Source organism: Mya arenaria, chromosome 7 (assembly GCF_026914265.1).
Source record: "Mya arenaria isolate MELC-2E11 chromosome 7, ASM2691426v1".
Taxonomy (NCBI): domain Eukaryota; kingdom Metazoa; phylum Mollusca; class Bivalvia; order Myida; family Myidae; genus Mya; species Mya arenaria.
In genome coordinates, this window is record NC_069128.1 from 36,234,008 (window position 1) to 36,252,306 (window position 18,299).

At 33.3% G+C, this 18,299-nt stretch overlaps 1 protein-coding gene across 1 annotated transcript; it reads left to right on the plus strand.

The window, feature by feature from the left end:
- Window positions 1-2,816: 2,816 nt before the first annotated feature.
- Window positions 2,817-4,395, plus strand: LOC128241105 (uncharacterized). The gene is made up of 4 exons (XM_052958083.1): window positions 2,817-2,871; window positions 3,000-3,255; window positions 3,504-3,628; window positions 4,145-4,395. Exons 1-4 carry the CDS (start codon window positions 2,817-2,819, stop codon window positions 4,393-4,395), a joined length of 687 nt encoding a protein of 228 aa, XP_052814043.1.
- Window positions 4,396-18,299: the final 13,904 nt, after the last annotated feature.

The window sequence follows — 18,299 nt, forward strand, 5'->3', positions numbered from 1 at the left end:
GCTTTTACATAGAAAAACAATTAAACAAATCCTTTTTTTTTTGTTATATTTCAAAAATAATTGCAAAAATATATTTGATTTGATTTCATTTGATCAGGTGGTGTTCACTTATAAACTAATTTGTTTTTATCGCTATGGGTTTTTCATGCCTACCAATTCCGAAGCTGATATTTGATAATGTTAAATTAGAAACATCTAAAGAGTTTATCCATTGACATCAAAGATATATGTTTATTATCCGGTTGTCTTATAATTTAAGACTTTGTTACGTTCCATGCAATACCTTTGGATATTTAAAACATATCCAGTGCAATAGCTGATGGTAATACAACAATGCTTACTACAAGGACAAGCCTTTCTCAAACTTGTAAACTTTGTTTCGATTCGGAAGTCCTGGGGCCATATTGCTAGCATCTTAAGTTAAATTTTTACTTTTTCCTTAAATTCAACTATTTCTTTAACTGTTTTATTTCACAAGTAGAAAGTGTTATGCTTAGTGTCTCGTTATTTGCCTTATTCACATTTCTGGTAAGGATTTTTTTCATTCATATAAATGATTGTGCATTGGAATTTATGATTCAATTATGTTTCATATTATAGTCCATTTTGTATAATTACCAAGGTACATAAAACAGATAAAAACGCATTGTTTTTTAATAATTCAAATATTGTTTACTAAAATATATTGGTATTGAATAACATGACTGAGAACATGTCATAACATGATGTCATTTGTTCTTATGGCGTTTTTAGTTACTAGTATGTCAACATTTACAAAATATGAGTTACTTTAAATGATTATCATTAATAATTGGAGAGAAATAATAAAGAACAGCAAAAAAAGTATTATCAACAAAAACAAATTGTAGAAATAAAAGCAACAGTTTTTGCAGATGAAAAATCTACGACGAAAGAATGATCGGTTAGGGCAGGTATTGTAGTTATACGCGTTGACTACATTTATAAGCCATTAGATTTACTTTAATCTCGTTTTGACTCTTCTTTCTTGTCATGTTCATTTAGATTTTAAGTATCTTTCCATCTTTTTTGATATTTATAACATTATTACTTCCGTAAGTTTCGGTAAAGAGCCTGAAGTTATGTCATGGAATGTTTCTTTTCTAGACATATTTGTTTAAGGGACTCGCTTAAACCATAGGAAATCGCAGTTGTTCAGAGATATTTCTCCGATTTAAAATATAGTATAGAGAATCGTTTTCAAACCTTAAAACTCAGTTACTGACAACTTTCAATCTTCAAAAATTATATATGTTCAATTTTGCCTTTTAAGTCGACCAATTTTAAAAGCGTTAGTAAGTTAGTTAGAAGCATTTTTTCGGGTTCGTTAAGAATATTTATCTTAGTAGCAAAATTGCAATTTTCAATTCCAAGTCATTGATGTTCTATTTTATCTTAAAATAGTTATCATAATTAGGTTAAAGTAAATACGTTACTGTTTTATTTAATTCGTTAATCCTGTGTGACAGTTTAACATCACGTACGAATTTGTAGCTAGTCCAGGCGCTCGCAGTATATAAAAATGGGTTCCTTGTTCGCTATCGTGTCGGTGTTGCTTAATTTCGACGTTTGTATTGTCAACACTTAGAATTGGAAACTATAATATGCTTTTAATACAAGCGTTTATTTGCGTTTAATCGGATATGATGCATAGGTGCCAACAATTTATGTTAATGTTCACCTTTTCACGGATACCAAGCGAACGTACATCCAAACTCGTGTTTGAATGTATATTTGTTTAGCAATATATCACATACATATCGCCTGGATTTAAGCTACCCATAAATGTACACATACTTGTAAGGGGTTCGTCGGTTTAAATACGAATACGTAAAATACGTTTTTACGTACATGGGTTGTATCACTATACCTCACGTGACTTATGACGTCATAATAACGTGTGAAAATTAAATCACTTTATAGTTCAGTCCCTTGTCAAATCAACACAACAGTTGAAGCAATTTGTAACCAAACACATAATATAATAAAATACAAGTACATGTCATGGAGGGTGAATGCATATACTGTTAATCATCGAAACGTTATTTAAACTGAGGCTTTGTCGGTTTTAATATAATATATGCTATCACACTCGAGGGCATGTGTTAAATCTTAGTAAAAAGACATACGGGTAATATCTTCAGGATGTTTTCAAGTAATGTGTTATTGTACAGATCAATAACTTAAAATACTTAAATGTGTTATCAACTTATCATACTTCATTTATATAAACAGGTTATATCTAATCGAAAACGAATTAGTTTGTCTTTCTGGGTAGAACAAATTATTTATTTGCCTATCAGTTTTACAAATAGATTTGTTCTCCTTCTTTCAAGAAATGGTGTTTAACAAACGCATTCAGTTAAATAAAATATGGAGAAAAAATAATTGGTAAGATATGTTGAATTGCTAATTGACTTGCAACATGGAGTATCTACGAATCGTTTCTGCAACTGTGTTGTTCATTTGATATTATATGTCTAATTTTCCCCGTGAGATACTTATATAAACAAATACATATGACTGAAATTTTGCTTAATATTGGAATTTATCATTAGAAGGGTAGTGCACCCGAGGATGATATAGCCCTACCATCCTTTGTGGATTTTGCAGGTTTTAGTATTTCACAATAGGAACGTGAAGGGTTATATACTATTTTGCCTTGCTCTGTCGTTATTTGAACATAATATAATGTCATTGATAAGTTTACGTGATTTTGAGATAAACCATTTGCCAAATACAGCGTTGTTTAGTAATTTGCCGACAAAAAGGTTAAGAATAATAATTGTTATACTAACATGATGTGGATGTGGAAAAACGTGCTCATTCAATGCTACAAGAGTAACCTAGCAGGTTAGCGCCCGAGGATATTCCTTTTCAAAATGGTCCTATTATATGAAACCTTACAACTGTATATTAAGTGTAATCAAACTACACTAAGACTACGTATAAATATTTGTTTTATCTCTATTTCATTTTAGAAGCTGAAGTCACTGCATGGACGGCCCCTGCAGCTATCTCCACACCTTCAGGTGCTGCTAACGCCACAGCCGTAGCTGAAAATGTAGCAGAAGGAGCAACTCTCTTTACGGCGACAGCAACAGGAGCTGCTACGTACTCCTTGACTGACAACGCTGGTGGAAAAGGGACGATTGGTTCTACAAGTGGTATTGTGACTTTAGCGACGGGTCAATCTATTGATTATGAAACAGCTTCTTCACTAAAGTTTGTTATCATGTAAGTACACAAAAAATAATCAACTCCATATTATTATAAACTCAGCTGAACAACTTCGTATGATAACTGTCCACCTAACAGTTAAAAACCGTTCCTTTTCATAACAACATTATATTTATGTTAAAATTCATAATAAATCATTATAATTGAGATAATACATGAACAATGGAACTGTTGGATTATAACGACGATAAACAGGAGAGAAAAAAGTATACAGATATCTTCAAATGCATGAAAACTATTTGCAGTGCCACAGCCACAACCGGTGCCAATGGAACAGCAACCATCACTTTGCCAATCACTGATGTTAACGAAGCCCCAGCCTTCTCGTCACCTACGAATACCGTTTGTATTAACGACAACTCCGCGGAAGGTATTCTATAAAATGTATACAAACTAATATCATATGTAAGTTTCGAAAGTAATTTTATTTGTGAAGTTATACACTGGAGCCTGCATGTTATAAATCATAAGTATTTGAAATTATGATTATAAAATTATAGTCCACAGTTTGATATTCTTCATTTAGAATTTATTTCAATATAATTAACATTAATGATGATATGTTTTAATGAAAAAGGTACGACACTTGGGACCTACACTGCGATTGACCCGGATACTGGAAATCTTATCACTTACACCATTGCTTGTAAGTGTATGAACATACGTCTTCCATTTTAGTTAAGTGGCACAACACAAATCCATGTGTCTTCAGGAGTTTAAGTAAAGGGTCTCCAAAAAAATGAAGCTAAATATGTCTAATGATTTAATTTTTGTTTGTTTATGTCCCTTGTTGAATGTGTCTCTTATACCTTGGCCCATGAGCCCGTCCTTTCATAAATTTGTGGGGTCCTATAACCCTCTTAAAACGTATGATCATATTTTCCAGCCGGAAACACCAACACCGACTTCGCAGTCGCTAAAACAACAGGCGTGATAACTGTAGCAACTGGAAAAACCCTTTCTAAAGCTACCGCCGCCACATACGCACTGGTTGTTAAAGCGGTCGACAATGCCGCGACAGCGTTGACTGGATCGACAACAGTATCGGTCACCGTCGGAGGATGTAGCGGCACCGGCGCTTTAACGGCACTTTTGTCTTTGATGTCTGTAGCAATGATTGCTACAAAACTTCTTTAGAAAAAACATTTATTTATTGAAAGGAACACTTTAAACAATGTAAGATTATAAGATATGATTCAGGCTATAGGTGAACATGTCGTAGTCATTATAATGTAGCCAAAACGCAGGTATACGATCAATTGCTTTAACGATATAACCATCGCGCTTTTAACATTTAAAATGAAATTCAATGTTCCTTGATGTTTTGTTAAAAAATCAGATAGCATTACTTTATTCTTTCGCTTTTTATGTCTGTTTGCTTGAAATGTGCTTTTTTATCCTTTTAAGAGTTCTGCTTTATTATGTTAGATCGATGACATGTGACTTAGTTCCATGCAATATTTGTTTTCTCATATTGAAGCCTAATTATTTGATTATTATAAATTCGACAGAAGTAAAGGAAACCCTTCTATCAATACTCTTAGATATATAAGTACATGCATATTCAAGGTGAACATGAACTAATCAAAGATACACTTATCCATAAAACATTCAAACAACTTCTCTTACACCTTTTGAAAAGCGCAATCACTTAAACAAATTAAATTATCTTTATTTCACTTAAATTATTTTTATTTATTCAATCTCTGAAAAATAAATCAAGACATAAGAAAACGAGGATATTGGGAAAATTCAATTATGATTTTGCTAATGCAGCAATGATTCTGAATTTTTAGGAATGATGTTTAAAATATTTGCTGGAAACTAGGTCACACTCTCTAACAGACTTTTTTGCAATTAAACTTGAACAATCAGTGTGTCTGTCTTATTCAATGTGTGGGAATGAATGCCTGTATAGAGGCCAAGTGAAACATAATAATTTGTGTGGCATACTTATACATTTCACGGTAAATGAAATTGGATAAGAAACTGACATCAAGAAAGCTTTTCTTGGACTTAAGCCGACTGAAAGGGATGCAAGAGCGTTACATTTCTTTTGATCAAAGATTTTGAAGATGCAAACGTCACCTTAAAATATTTAGAAAAAAAAAAACGTTTTAAAAACTAGGATGGGTATGCTATTATGTTCTTTACGTTTAATAAAGAAGCTGTTTATGTCTCGTCGGTGATGAGTATGGGCTAGAAAGAGAATTCATGTGACAATTTTATGCGCTGGCATATGCTAAAGGAAACGGATAGCTCTAACCAGGGTAACATTCTGTCTGTGTAATATAAACCATGAACCTTACACGGCTTGATCTCCCGACGGTGTGGACAAAATATTATGTATGCATGTTAAGGTTATCAAGTGTTTTAGATTACATTGTAATGGTCAATAGGCCATATATCCATGCACATATGACGCACGTCAATAATCAGTGCGATTATCAGTTAATAATTGTATTACATTGAAAACACACAACAGGTAGAAATCATGATGAAGGAGCATTAATATATAGCACGAACATGTACATATACATATATTGACTCTGGTGATCACAAGCGTACTGTCGTAGAATATCATTAATGTAATTGGTCATATCTGGGATTCAACTAAATATGTTCGATGTAATTAAATTGGATGGTTTGTCTAAAATGCACACGTTTACAAGTTTTATGCTGACTTAGGTAAAATTGGATCTTTCAGCGCGTACCCCTATTTTTTTTATGATTTTATATCAATAAAATAAATCTTTTCGTATCTTAAATAAACGTGGTAATTACAGTTATGCCTTTGTGTGTATAGTGTTCTTGTAATATGTACTATAATCTATTTTCAAAAGGACGACTGACGGTTATGTTTATATTAAATATATTCAATATATTTTGTCAATTAACAGTGGCATTTAATAGGTGTATGTTTGTTTAATATCTGCACAATTAATATTTAGCATTGGCAAAATTATTCAACATTTTAGTTATCGTTTTGATTCATCAAACGATAATGGTGCTAGAATCAACGTTATGCTCACTTATTTTTTAGATAATATTCCAATGATCCCTTCTATAGTTACTGTTTTCGGCTTAAATCTGCTGAAACAGTGTAAGCTTGTAACATAAAAGGGACTGGCATTATAGTATATATGAATTAGAGACACTGACCTTATGTTATGTCATAGGAAGCATGAACAGAAATATCTAAGAAGTACAAATGTAGAGAAGAATATTAGGAAAATGTATAAAAAAACCCACTAAAATTTGATAAGTAAAATCAAAGGATGAGATAATTATAAACATAGTTTCTTTGTCTATCTTAAGCAAAGGGAGGAGATGACATTTCGAGGACTGGAGCTTCCAATTTGTATCGAAACTACAAACTTCATATACGTGTTTTAGGCTAAACAAAAGTCTGGTTCGGTTATACACTGTAGTCTATTTGTTTCCTTGTGTATTCATACTTTCATTTTGGATAAGTTGGTTTCAAATGATTTTGTAACAACTTACCAAACATGAGTTATATTCTTAACATTCGGATCTATGTGTTTGCTAATAGACCATTAAAAACGGGAGTTTAATCTTACTCTTCTTTGTCAAGAAGAAAACTATCAACATACAGAGTATGCTATTTTTTTAAAGAAAAAGAATAATTGTTATCAGCACATTGCACTGACTTAAAATTACAAGGTATGTAACGCTCGACGGAAAGAAAAATCAAAATGTGTAGGTTCGCGCGGACATTTAAAATACAATTTAGATACAGTGAGGCCATTTCCAAATTTGTAGACGCAGTTTAGCAAAACGTATGTTTGAAAAGTAGATTAATCAATACTAAATGAATGATTTTCCGTTAACCATTCGCATAAAATATCAGTGCGATCATTCCGTTTATAATTATAACAAAGTAGCAGGTAATATATTTGATAAACGTGTACATATGCTGACTTGTGGATCATTAATTATCTTTGGATACAAGTTATCAGTATACAAGCAGTGGGTATTTAAGAACCTCAAAACATCATTTTAAATAGTCAGAAATTCACGCGATTAAGATTTCTGACAAATTTATTTTATGGTCAAGGTTAAGGGCACCTTTACTAACAATAGAAACACGGTTGAAACTGTATAACTTTAGCTAGGTTTGATATGTCTTGACTATTCATAGTTTCGATGAAAATATGAAAAAAACTGTTGGTGTCAAAAGTTAATATGTTGGTACATGCTTAATACACTTTGATTTAAAAATGGCATTGTTATTGTAAAACTTTTTTATACTAACTTAATTGTCAGTGAACATGTAGATACAGAAACATTAATTGCCGCCAATGTGGATGCCATTTCGGATAGAATATGAAGTCGGACATGATAAAATTTCAGTTTATATCGAAAGGGATAGACTTTCCTTAGGAATCACATGATGACAGTTTTAGTTGTTTATGAATATGATTTATTGTCTTAGGCTGGATTCGCTAAAATATCTTAAATTTTGGTTTAAGATGTCAATTCAAATATAAAAATAATAATAATAATAATAATAATAATAATAATAATAATAATAATAATAATAATAATGATAATAAAATAATAATAATAATAATAATAAAATGATGCCAATCCTTTTATAGGTATTGATACGCCTAGTAGAGAAACAATACTGCAACAACAATGTTACAATATACATCAACAAACAGATCTCACATACATATCTCATATGCATCAACAAACATACCACTCATTTGTCAACAAACAGCTCACATATGCATTAGAAACAGAACACACGTACGTCAACATACATATTACATTTTCATCAACATACATACCACTCAAACATCACCTTATATATCACGTATTCATCAACATTCAGACAACATATACATCAACATACAGATCACACAGACATCAACAAACATGACTTACATAAATCAACATATATATCACATATACATAAACATACAGATCACACAAACACCATTATACAAACTACACAAATATCAACATACATATCACATATGAGTAAACAAACAGACCTCACATACAAAAACATACTTTTCAAGTATAAACCAACATACAAAGCACACATCCATCAACATATTTATCGCACATACACCAACAAACAGATCACACTTACATTAGCATACAGATCACACATACATCACCATCCAGACCACACATACATCAACATACAGAACACACATACAACAAAAATCAGACATCACATACATCAATATACTTTTCACACATAAACCAACATACAAAGCCCACATCGATCAACATATTTATCGCACATACACCAACATGCAGATCACACATGCATCAACATGCATATCACACATACATTAAGAAACAGACCGCACATAAATTAACATACAGATCACAAATACATAAACAAACAGATCGCACAAACATTAACAAGCATACCACGCATATATCAAGATATTTATCAAGCATATATTAACAAACATACCATACATAATCATATCAACCTACATATCACATATGCATCAACAATTATACCACATATTCATCAACATACATATCACATATGATTCAACAATCATGCCTCACATACATCACACATCCTTAAGCATATTTATCGTTCATACATCGCGAATAAACCACACATTCTTCAGCATATTTATCACGCATACATCGAAATACAGACAACACACAAAACACATGTACAGTAGCTTACAAACGTATTCCTCAATTCATGTCGCAATGTCAATATCTAAATATAATAGTTTAGAACATCAGCATCATTGTGCACGTACATGAGATAATGAAGCGATCCATCTGTATTAAGAAATATTCAGTTAGACGTAGTTGGTGTCGAAATGTTGATTAAAACGCTTATTGAATGCATGCCTTCAGCGGTAAGTCCAATTATAAGTAAATACTTTTTACATGTATAATTATGGTTGTTTGAGGGGAAGGCGAAAACGTTTCATTTTTCTCCCTGTGGTATTGACAACCAGGAGTAGGTCAACTTGCCGACTGTAGGTTATTACTATTATATTGTTTCATAATTCGAGTGAAGGTAACATAAGTTCAATAATTTTAAAAAGTGAAAGAACTAAGCAGGGGTTAAATGCAATTGAAATTCCCCGGTAAAACCAATTAAATGAAGGGAGCGCTGTGCTTCAATGTTCAAGATTAAGTTAAACCTGTTTCTCACCAGTCATTTCGCATTAAAAGTTTGCGAGACCAGGAGGAATGTGGAAAATTTATACACAAAAGGTCGGTATGAGATGCGAAGTCTGTTACTATTCTGAGCAATGCGATAAACGCTACACTTGAACCTGTATTTCTTAAACCAACGAAAGGTAGGCGCGCAAATATGAAATAACATTCCGAATAAACACGGACATAGCCGAACTATGACGGTTTAATCAACTTTCTAGATCGTAGTTACTCGGTCGTCATCGGCATGCGTAAATTATTTAGATAGGTACCTTGCATTATCACCGATAAAACTATTGGTGTCGGGTCGATTCGGCCGAGATATCATTTCGGACTGATCCTTTTCGGCCTACTTTTATTCGTTAATGTTTGTTTTAAATCGTGTGAATTACGCTTTGAACTCATTTTATATCAGTCAAATTTAAATTGTGTTAATATCGTTATTGCGACTGTTTTAAACAGTAGGCTTATTCGTTTTATATGACGTTTTGGAAGTTTTACACGCATCAAAACGGTTATTGACGACAAATTTTAAGAAAAGTTGAATAAGAGTTGATATCATTAACAAATCTTCCTTTTTTCATAACTAACATTTGTCCATGTACACTTCCCCATTGACAATTGCAAACATGTATCCATATAGACGCGACCGCGTCTAATAATGATCAGCTGAGTCGACATGGTCACACGTTCATCAAGTACATTACGCACTTTTTTTTGTTATTATTTGTTGCCTTCACTTTTGTTATTAATTAAAAATAATATCAACGACATGATATTGGTGCTTCAGTTTACGAGTTTTACGGTAATAAATTCCTATATAATAGGAAGGCTGAGTATTCTAGGTGATTTATCATTGCACAGCTGTTACTGCAAATGTCAAAATAACCATATTGTATTTAAAGATTAGATTACGCAAGCCTATACAGGTTTGCTTTTTACATAAGGGATTGTTTAACTTTTCCGAACATTTTATTTCTGTGCAATGAATTGATCAAGTTTAACACAATCATATGCTCAGATTTAAGTCTATTTGTGCTTTTGCGATATCATTTGTTCATTAAGAACATTAAGTATACTGGTTACACATTTATACAATACACTTTAGGAGGTATTAAGAGGTTGGGAGGTTGTCAAGCACGAATATTGTTTTAAGTTGGAATAATTTTACTTTAATCCGCGGCTCCTAGTAACACACACCAACGCACACGCATACGCAAGAAGATAAATAAACTAAGTACTCACGTTCGTCATCTCGATCGATTGTAGTCAGCAGATGGTTATTATTTTAATTATTTATTCATTTGGTGTATAATTTGTTTTTGTTTGGTATGATATCAGTTTTGACCTTTTGACACGAAACCAATTCACAGTTGTTGATTTTGCGGTTACATTGCCCAAATTTTACCTAAAATTTGATGTCACCTGTAGAGCTACAGACAGTACCGGCAATGGGAAAGACACGGCGACTGTCACGGTGTCAATCACTAATGTTAACGAATCTCCAACCTTTTCTTCAGCCAACGAAACCGCTTGTATCAATGATAACTCCGCAGCAGGTACTCATCTTGACGTTTAGTATTCCGCATTAACTATGTCGATAGTATCTTATGATTTATCTTAACCTAATAATTTGAATTCTCTCGTTGGGTATGTTTGTGCATCTACACAGGTTCATAGCTACTTGGCTTGTTCATGTATTTTTTCGATATAGCTGTGACAGGTTGATATTTACGCATGTTTTTGTTATGCGATGTTTAATGAAATGTTAGTAAAATATTTGTTTTGGAAATTCTATATGTATATGGTATTTTCAGGTCACCAATCAATCGGTACTCCAATCGAGTTTAACATAAATATATAATATATCCTTAATGAATTTGTATATAATTGATCTTTACAATTATTTTGGTGAATGTGACATATATATTTACTACTTAAAGCCGAAAAGCTTTATACTAAATATAATAATTTTATTAACACCTGAATAACTTAATGTTCACCTAGGTACAACCCTTGGGACATACACTGCGACAGACCCGGATGCTGGGGATACCATTACATACTCCATTGCATGTAAGTATATCCATCAATGCTGTGCCTTTATGTCGGTACGACACTTGGAAACTACAGCGCAACTGACCCTGATACTGGAAACACTATCACATATTCCCTTACTCCCTTGCTTGTAAAAGTGTTTATGTATTTTGTGTGACGTTTAAATACCACGACATTTATCAAATACGTCTATCGTTTGAAAAGACATGTTTATTGGCGACAACCAACAAAGTATGCTTTAAGTACATTTGAAATTATTTTTACAATGCGCGAGTGGTCATGTGTGTCTTTAGTTTATTGTTTGTTTTTTGATAAATAAACGTTTAAATTATAACTTTTAAGGGCTGATGCCGCTAATATGCTTTTTTTCTTGTTTTGATTAATGTTGTGATCAATGCCCTTAGGTATTAACTGAGTTTGAATTAGCGGATCAAGGCTGTCACTCAGTCATTAAATTATATCGATATTTCAAAACTTGTGTTATATGTTGCGCTCGTAGAATGTTTCTCTTGATTCACGTGCCTTTCAAAGCATGATCGTGGATAATTATTTGAGATCGTTACTTGTCATTATCAAACTCGTTCATTTCCAGCCGGAAACACAAATATCGACTTCGCAATCGCCGGAACGACAGGTCTGAATACAGTAGCCACTGGCAAAACACTTTCGAAGGCTAGAACCGCCACAAACACACTGGTAGTAAATGCGACCGACAATCCCACACCACATCTGAATGGATTGATGACGGTTTCGGTTAACATTGATGATTTCAGCTGCGTCGTAGCTTTAACGGTACTCATGTCTTTAATGTAACTCCTTTAAAACACAACAGAATATTAACAACCCATTTAATAACAGTTAAATGCCACAGGCGGGCATATTTGAGTCATTACAATGTAAAGAAACATTAACGCTGTAGCTAAACAATTTGATTTGTATAACACTATTTACATCGTGCTTTAAAAACATATAAACTTTATGTTACGTTGTGATCTGATGTAGTTTTGTGTGATTATCAAATTTTATCAATTTACTTTGAATGTCTTTCTGCCTGTTTGCTGGATTTGTTATTGTTTCTAAAGTCCTAATGAAGTTCTGTTAGATTGATGAGGAGTGTCTTGGATCCATGCAATATTTGTTTTCTAAATTTGTAGCCATCTATATCCCGTTGCGAGACATTTCTAAAGATGTACTTAAGCCAAAGAAATCGTTTAACCTTCCGTCTTCGAAGCACGTATACAAAAAATCATGAAGGAACTTTGAATGGAATGCAAAACTTTTAAGACCTATATTATTTACATATAAACATTTTTTCTTCTTTATGTAATACTGTTCCTCATGCACAATGTAAATAAGGCAGGATATTATAAAACGATGTTAAATGAGAAATGTAATCATGATTTTGCTTAAACAGCAATGAAAGTGAATTTCTACGAATGTGTTTTTAAATATGTGCTGGGAACTTGGAAACTCTCTCTCTCTTTCGGACTTTGTAGCATTTATTTAATAAAATATATGGTTTAAATGTGTATGTTGTTATAACTTGCATCCAAAGTAAGACCAACTAGCTCGACCCCCACCCCTTCCACGCTTATGAACACTTCACTGAAACACTTCACTGAAAGCTGAAAGTTGGACAATATGTTAGATTGAGTTCTAAAAAACAGAGTAAAATCCGAAAATTGTATTCGTTTGTTCAGATCAAAATAACGTTTAAAAGCTTATGTTCAATTGGAATTTTTTTCCGACTACACAGTTTGAAGTTGAACTTGGTTGCCTTTTTATCTGATTATTGAGGTTTATTACTATAGAATATTAGGGCTTTTGTATATGATTGTGGTCGGGTGGATGAATTGAGTCTTTGGCATAAATATTATTTTTTTTCCAGAAATACTGCATGCTATCAGAATTATGAAACAAACAAGTGGGACAACGATTCAAGAAAGGTGCCATACCTTTGCATTTTGTTATAATTCATTATTGGTATATTAGTGACTGGTGAGATAAGCATCAATATCTGAAAACGTCAGTCTAAATGTACAGTAATTGTTATAGAGTTTATATATTTTAAAACTAACAGTCACGAGCACAACATGCGTGCAGTCATCAATGGACATAGGTTTTGAATCGCACGCTTTGTTTTTATGTGATAACCAACATATATACGTCGAATTTAGACGTTTACGACATCCTGATGGACCTTGCTATGTATTCTATCCGTGGTAAAATTATTGTATTCTGAAAGTAATAAATAGGCGAATAAAAGATAAAATGGAAGTTGTTTTAATGTATTAGAATTACATTTATATATAACGAATCAATTGCAGGCATAGCCGAAACATTGAAGAGGTCCATACAGCATGGCAATTTGGATTCTTCCAACGATTGGTGCGCCAAAATTTTCGAAATTAATAAGAAAATATGCTGATACGCATATTTGATTCTCTTCCGCTAGTTGGAAAACGGTTCGTCGATATGAATGGAAACATCTCGCAGAACATTCGAAAGATATGAGTAAAATACTTATACAAACAATATTGCTTTCATGAAGAAGCGGCCCGCATTTCGAAGACGTGTTCTGTCTAGCAATATTGTTCCCTCTACTACAGTCGCTATGCTTGCCTGCAATTGACCGTGGGGTTTAGGGATGTCACATAGACAATGATTTAAAGTCAGCTTGAGCGGAAAGCATTCCTTGGCCAAATTTGCTACGGTTACTTCGGATATGCCGCGGACGTCAACAGCAAAGGGCTGTGAATTCAACCACATCCGCAAAAATTGTCCAAATAGTGCACGTCCCACTTTCAAAACGTGCAGAATACTACCAAAGAGCGGGAAATACATGCGGGTTCCCAATGTATGCTGGGAGTACTATGCATGGCCGCATCGTCACAGATAAACGCGATGTTTTAAATTTATTAAATTCAGTGTTCAGAGATGAGTATTATAGTACACGATGGCTTTGCTACAGATACACTTCATGTTTGACATTTACTACATTCAATGGCGGCATCGTAATTATGTTTATTCTAATGCATTACGGGACTGGTTTATTTGTATGTTTTTTTGCACGTCTTGCCTGAAGTTTTATCGGGCAGAGTGGATATTCTCCATGAACATTTACAACAGGCACGAGCCTTGCACCAGTATACAAGTTTCAATACCTACCGGTACATAATGCGAAAGTTATGATTGTTTTAATAATATGTATCGATTTTAAAATTTCACATTAATTTCATTTACACATACATGTGTTATTTAATTTAAGCATATAAAACAAAATATTGAGAAAAAACGCAAAAAATCTATGTTTCAAACAAAACATCCACTTTGAAGATGATGTTCATTTAAGGGGAAGGCTAATACACTTTGTTTTCATCCCTGTCATATTGACAACCATAAGTAGGGTCGTTTAAATAATTGCTAGGTATAAGCTATTTACTGTAAGATTAGGGACAATTATATATTTACTTAAACGAATTTTTGATAATGCATATATATTTATAACCAACCTATCCGTTTTATTTACGATAGAAGTTCATGTGATTGTGTGCATTGCTTCAATGGACAATAGGTAATCCACTTTGCCAACACCAATTGTTTTCAATTTATAGTGTATATTAATATGTTTTAGATAAACTGAAGGCTTAAGTTCAACACACAAATGCAATTTAATACGAGATCGCGGTCTAATCGGTCGTAATAAATTGTTCTGTTGAAAAAGTTACAATGAGATATATGTTGAATAAGGGTCCTAAAATTTGAAATAGATACGTATACTGAAGATTGCACTGAGATTCCATGTGTGGGTTTGTTGATTTGTTTATGATGGCTCACTGTTATTGTTTAGCCATTTTAAAGCGTTACCAATTGATTCTCAATAGTATATTTGTAAGATACCGCTAATATTGTAAAATGCTTAAATTAGAATTGTTCATACTAGTAATGGGAAAATATCAAATAACCACACACTGGTGTACCAAATTATCAATGCGGAAAAGCGGCGTATGTCTAACTATTAGTGCACATATTCATAAACTCGGGATAAGGCACCATTGGGGAGAATTACGTATGTATTTGTCAGTTCCCAATGTAATTTTTGTGTGCTTAAGTTAAGAAATCAAATTCATTGTGATATCTCACCCATTGTACCCATTATTGTTTAAGTTATTTATGTCCTAAATTATGATGTCGTTTCTTTTGAATATAACTGTTGCAAAAGAATGTAATTTGATGAAGCACTTATCAAAATATAAACAAAACCCTTTTTAGGTAAAAATGTTACTTATCTCTCATGATATGATAGTTCTCAATCTAACCCAAGTAGTTAAGTTAATATCAACACCTAAACTTCCATTCCTTAAATTCATTTATGCATTCGGTAATTGTAATTTTTTCCCGACCAATTCAACATGTTTGTCAATGTTCGGAAGGCGAAAAACTTTAATTTACATGTCGAAAATGTTAAACATTTGATTAGGTGATTGTATTGCTTTCACTAGCGTTACCATTCTACATTAAACGTATCAGTTTTTAGATCATTATTTATTCCCGCGCTTATATGCTGTCATATGATAAACATTTGGTTTCCGGTTACGGTCGGGTCAGTCTTTTTACGGAATAGGTTAGAATACAATCAATCATAAAGGGACTTCTTAAATAATTAAAAGTATTTTTGAACAATTCAGGAAAGAAATAAAGTATTACTGTACAAATAAGAAATGAATTTGGCGAGTGATGTCATAATCAGGGATATGAATGCAGTTGGACTGGTTAAATCACACATGGAGTCATTTAGACTCCACAAACATTGTTCGAATGACTACACGAGGACTTGAAGCAGTCCATAACCCGATAATGACATCAATCACGCAATTAATTCCTCAAAACAATGCAGTGTGAATGAAACAATAAACGAATAGTGTTATCTCAGGAAGTTCATTAAGTACAAAGGAGTTGCAAGAAGGTCATGTCATGGAAAAACTTTTCGCTTGAAAGAAATATCTTTAATAATTTACCACTTTAAAACAGTCGGTTGTTTGACACAATAATATGGGGAACAAAGACCCTGTCACACTGTCATGACTTGCATCCATGAGTTACCACGAGTGCTGGTGAATTATAACTCGCCAAAAATGCCATGAGATGACCGCGGATTCCGATGCTGGGTACATCAGTTCGACACCTGCCCGAGTTCCCTTCCATGTGAATACGAGAGTAGTACGAGATTCGTCTGTTAAACACGAGTTTAAGCAACATCGGTACAATCTGTGTAGAACACACTTTCGATAACCACAGATATTTCTACGAGTTATGCCGATATGTGCACGATATCATGAGGAGTTATTAAGAGTGAGCTACGATAATGTACGAGAAAGGACGACACATGGCGAATTGGGTATAAATACAGATGGTGCTGCACATCAGGACCAAATTCCAGTTGATCAGCGAAGGTGACGCTTCGTAGAAATTCAAAGGTGCTGTTGGTGCAGGGGTTGGTGACTCAACATCTTGTTCCACAGCCATCTTTGGTCTTAAGGGAGCGTTTCCTTTTCTCTTCGAAGGCATTACTAGTCTAACAATGGTTTACCTCTTGTAAACACAGTGATGTTTACTGGTTGGAATCTTCAGAAGAAATGATGCAGTGATTTTTCTTGATATGATCACATTGAACTCGCCGGAAGTCGCAACAGTCTCGAGGACATGTCGACGGGGTACGTCCAAACTCACAACAACTCGAACGAATCTCGAGCAGATATCGTGATAATGTCCTCCTGAGTCGCTGCTGAACTCGTAGATTGTCGAGCGACTTAAAGACGCGGCGAGAAGCGACGATAAATGAAGAGTTTGAAACAACTCGCAACAACTCGTAGCCGAAAGTCGCCACAGTGTGACAGGGGCTTAACGAGACATTTCTCTGAGTGACTGAAGGACAATCGGACCTCCATTGCCATTTTCCTTCGAAAACAACCTCCGATGTATGCCGGTACATGAGTAGAAGTAGTTCGGAAACTAATAATAATAATTAATTGAAGTGAATTGTGTAACTTGTATATTTTAGTTCAAATTGATTCCCTGTGAAGTATATTATTGAATGAATATTTAATATTCTTAAGGTAAAGTCGTAAGGTTTCACTGAAAATTGACATTTCTTCGTGATCTACTTGCGGCGTAGTTGAATATAACAGTTCAAATACATCCGAGGTTGTTTCGACAGAAAATGGCCGATTTACTGAGGGAAAATGAGTTTATCTAATAATTTAAAGTGTTATTGTATTGTGAAAGTATTTCGCTAGTGTCGGGTTATGTCAGGTTATGTATGATAATCCAATTCTCAAATTGTGCGAACAGATACCATATTACTTAAGAGATTATGACAAGAACAGTAAAATATACTTAATAAATTTGTTACTTTGCATAAAAGTAATAAGCAGTACCTTAATCTAAATGAGAAACATTATGTTACATTCATGAAATGTTGGAAGGAATTTGTATTTTGTATTGTGAATGTAAAACACAAAAAATTATAGTCAATATTTTAAATGTGTATGTACAAACTAAGGTAGAAGCACAACAATCATGAACTGATAAAATATTTGTTCTGACACATTTCATTTGGTATATATAATTGCTACACAAATATGCTTTATTCAGAATAATGCAAATCGTGATCGTTTGATAGTAACTTTATTGCTGAAAAACAAAGATTAAAGAAGAAAAGAAATAAAACTATTAAACAGAATTGAGACGATTAAATGATGGATGTCCATGTGAATCCAAATGTAAAACTAGATCAGAGCTAAATA

What these genes read in the sequence shown, in the direction of transcription:
- LOC128241105 (XM_052958083.1), top strand. Translation starts at nt 2,817, where the DNA reads ATGATGTGGATGTGGAAAAACGTGCTCATTCAATGCTACAAGAGTAAC. An exon ending in CTACAAGAGTAACCTAGCAG is followed by an intron (nt 2,872 to 2,999) that starts GTTAGCGCCCGA and finishes ATTTCATTTTAG; the next exon opens with AAGCTGAAGTCACTGCATGG. An exon ending in TCACTAAAGTTTGTTATCAT is followed by an intron (nt 3,256 to 3,503) that starts GTAAGTACACAA and finishes AACTATTTGCAG; the next exon opens with TGCCACAGCCACAACCGGTG.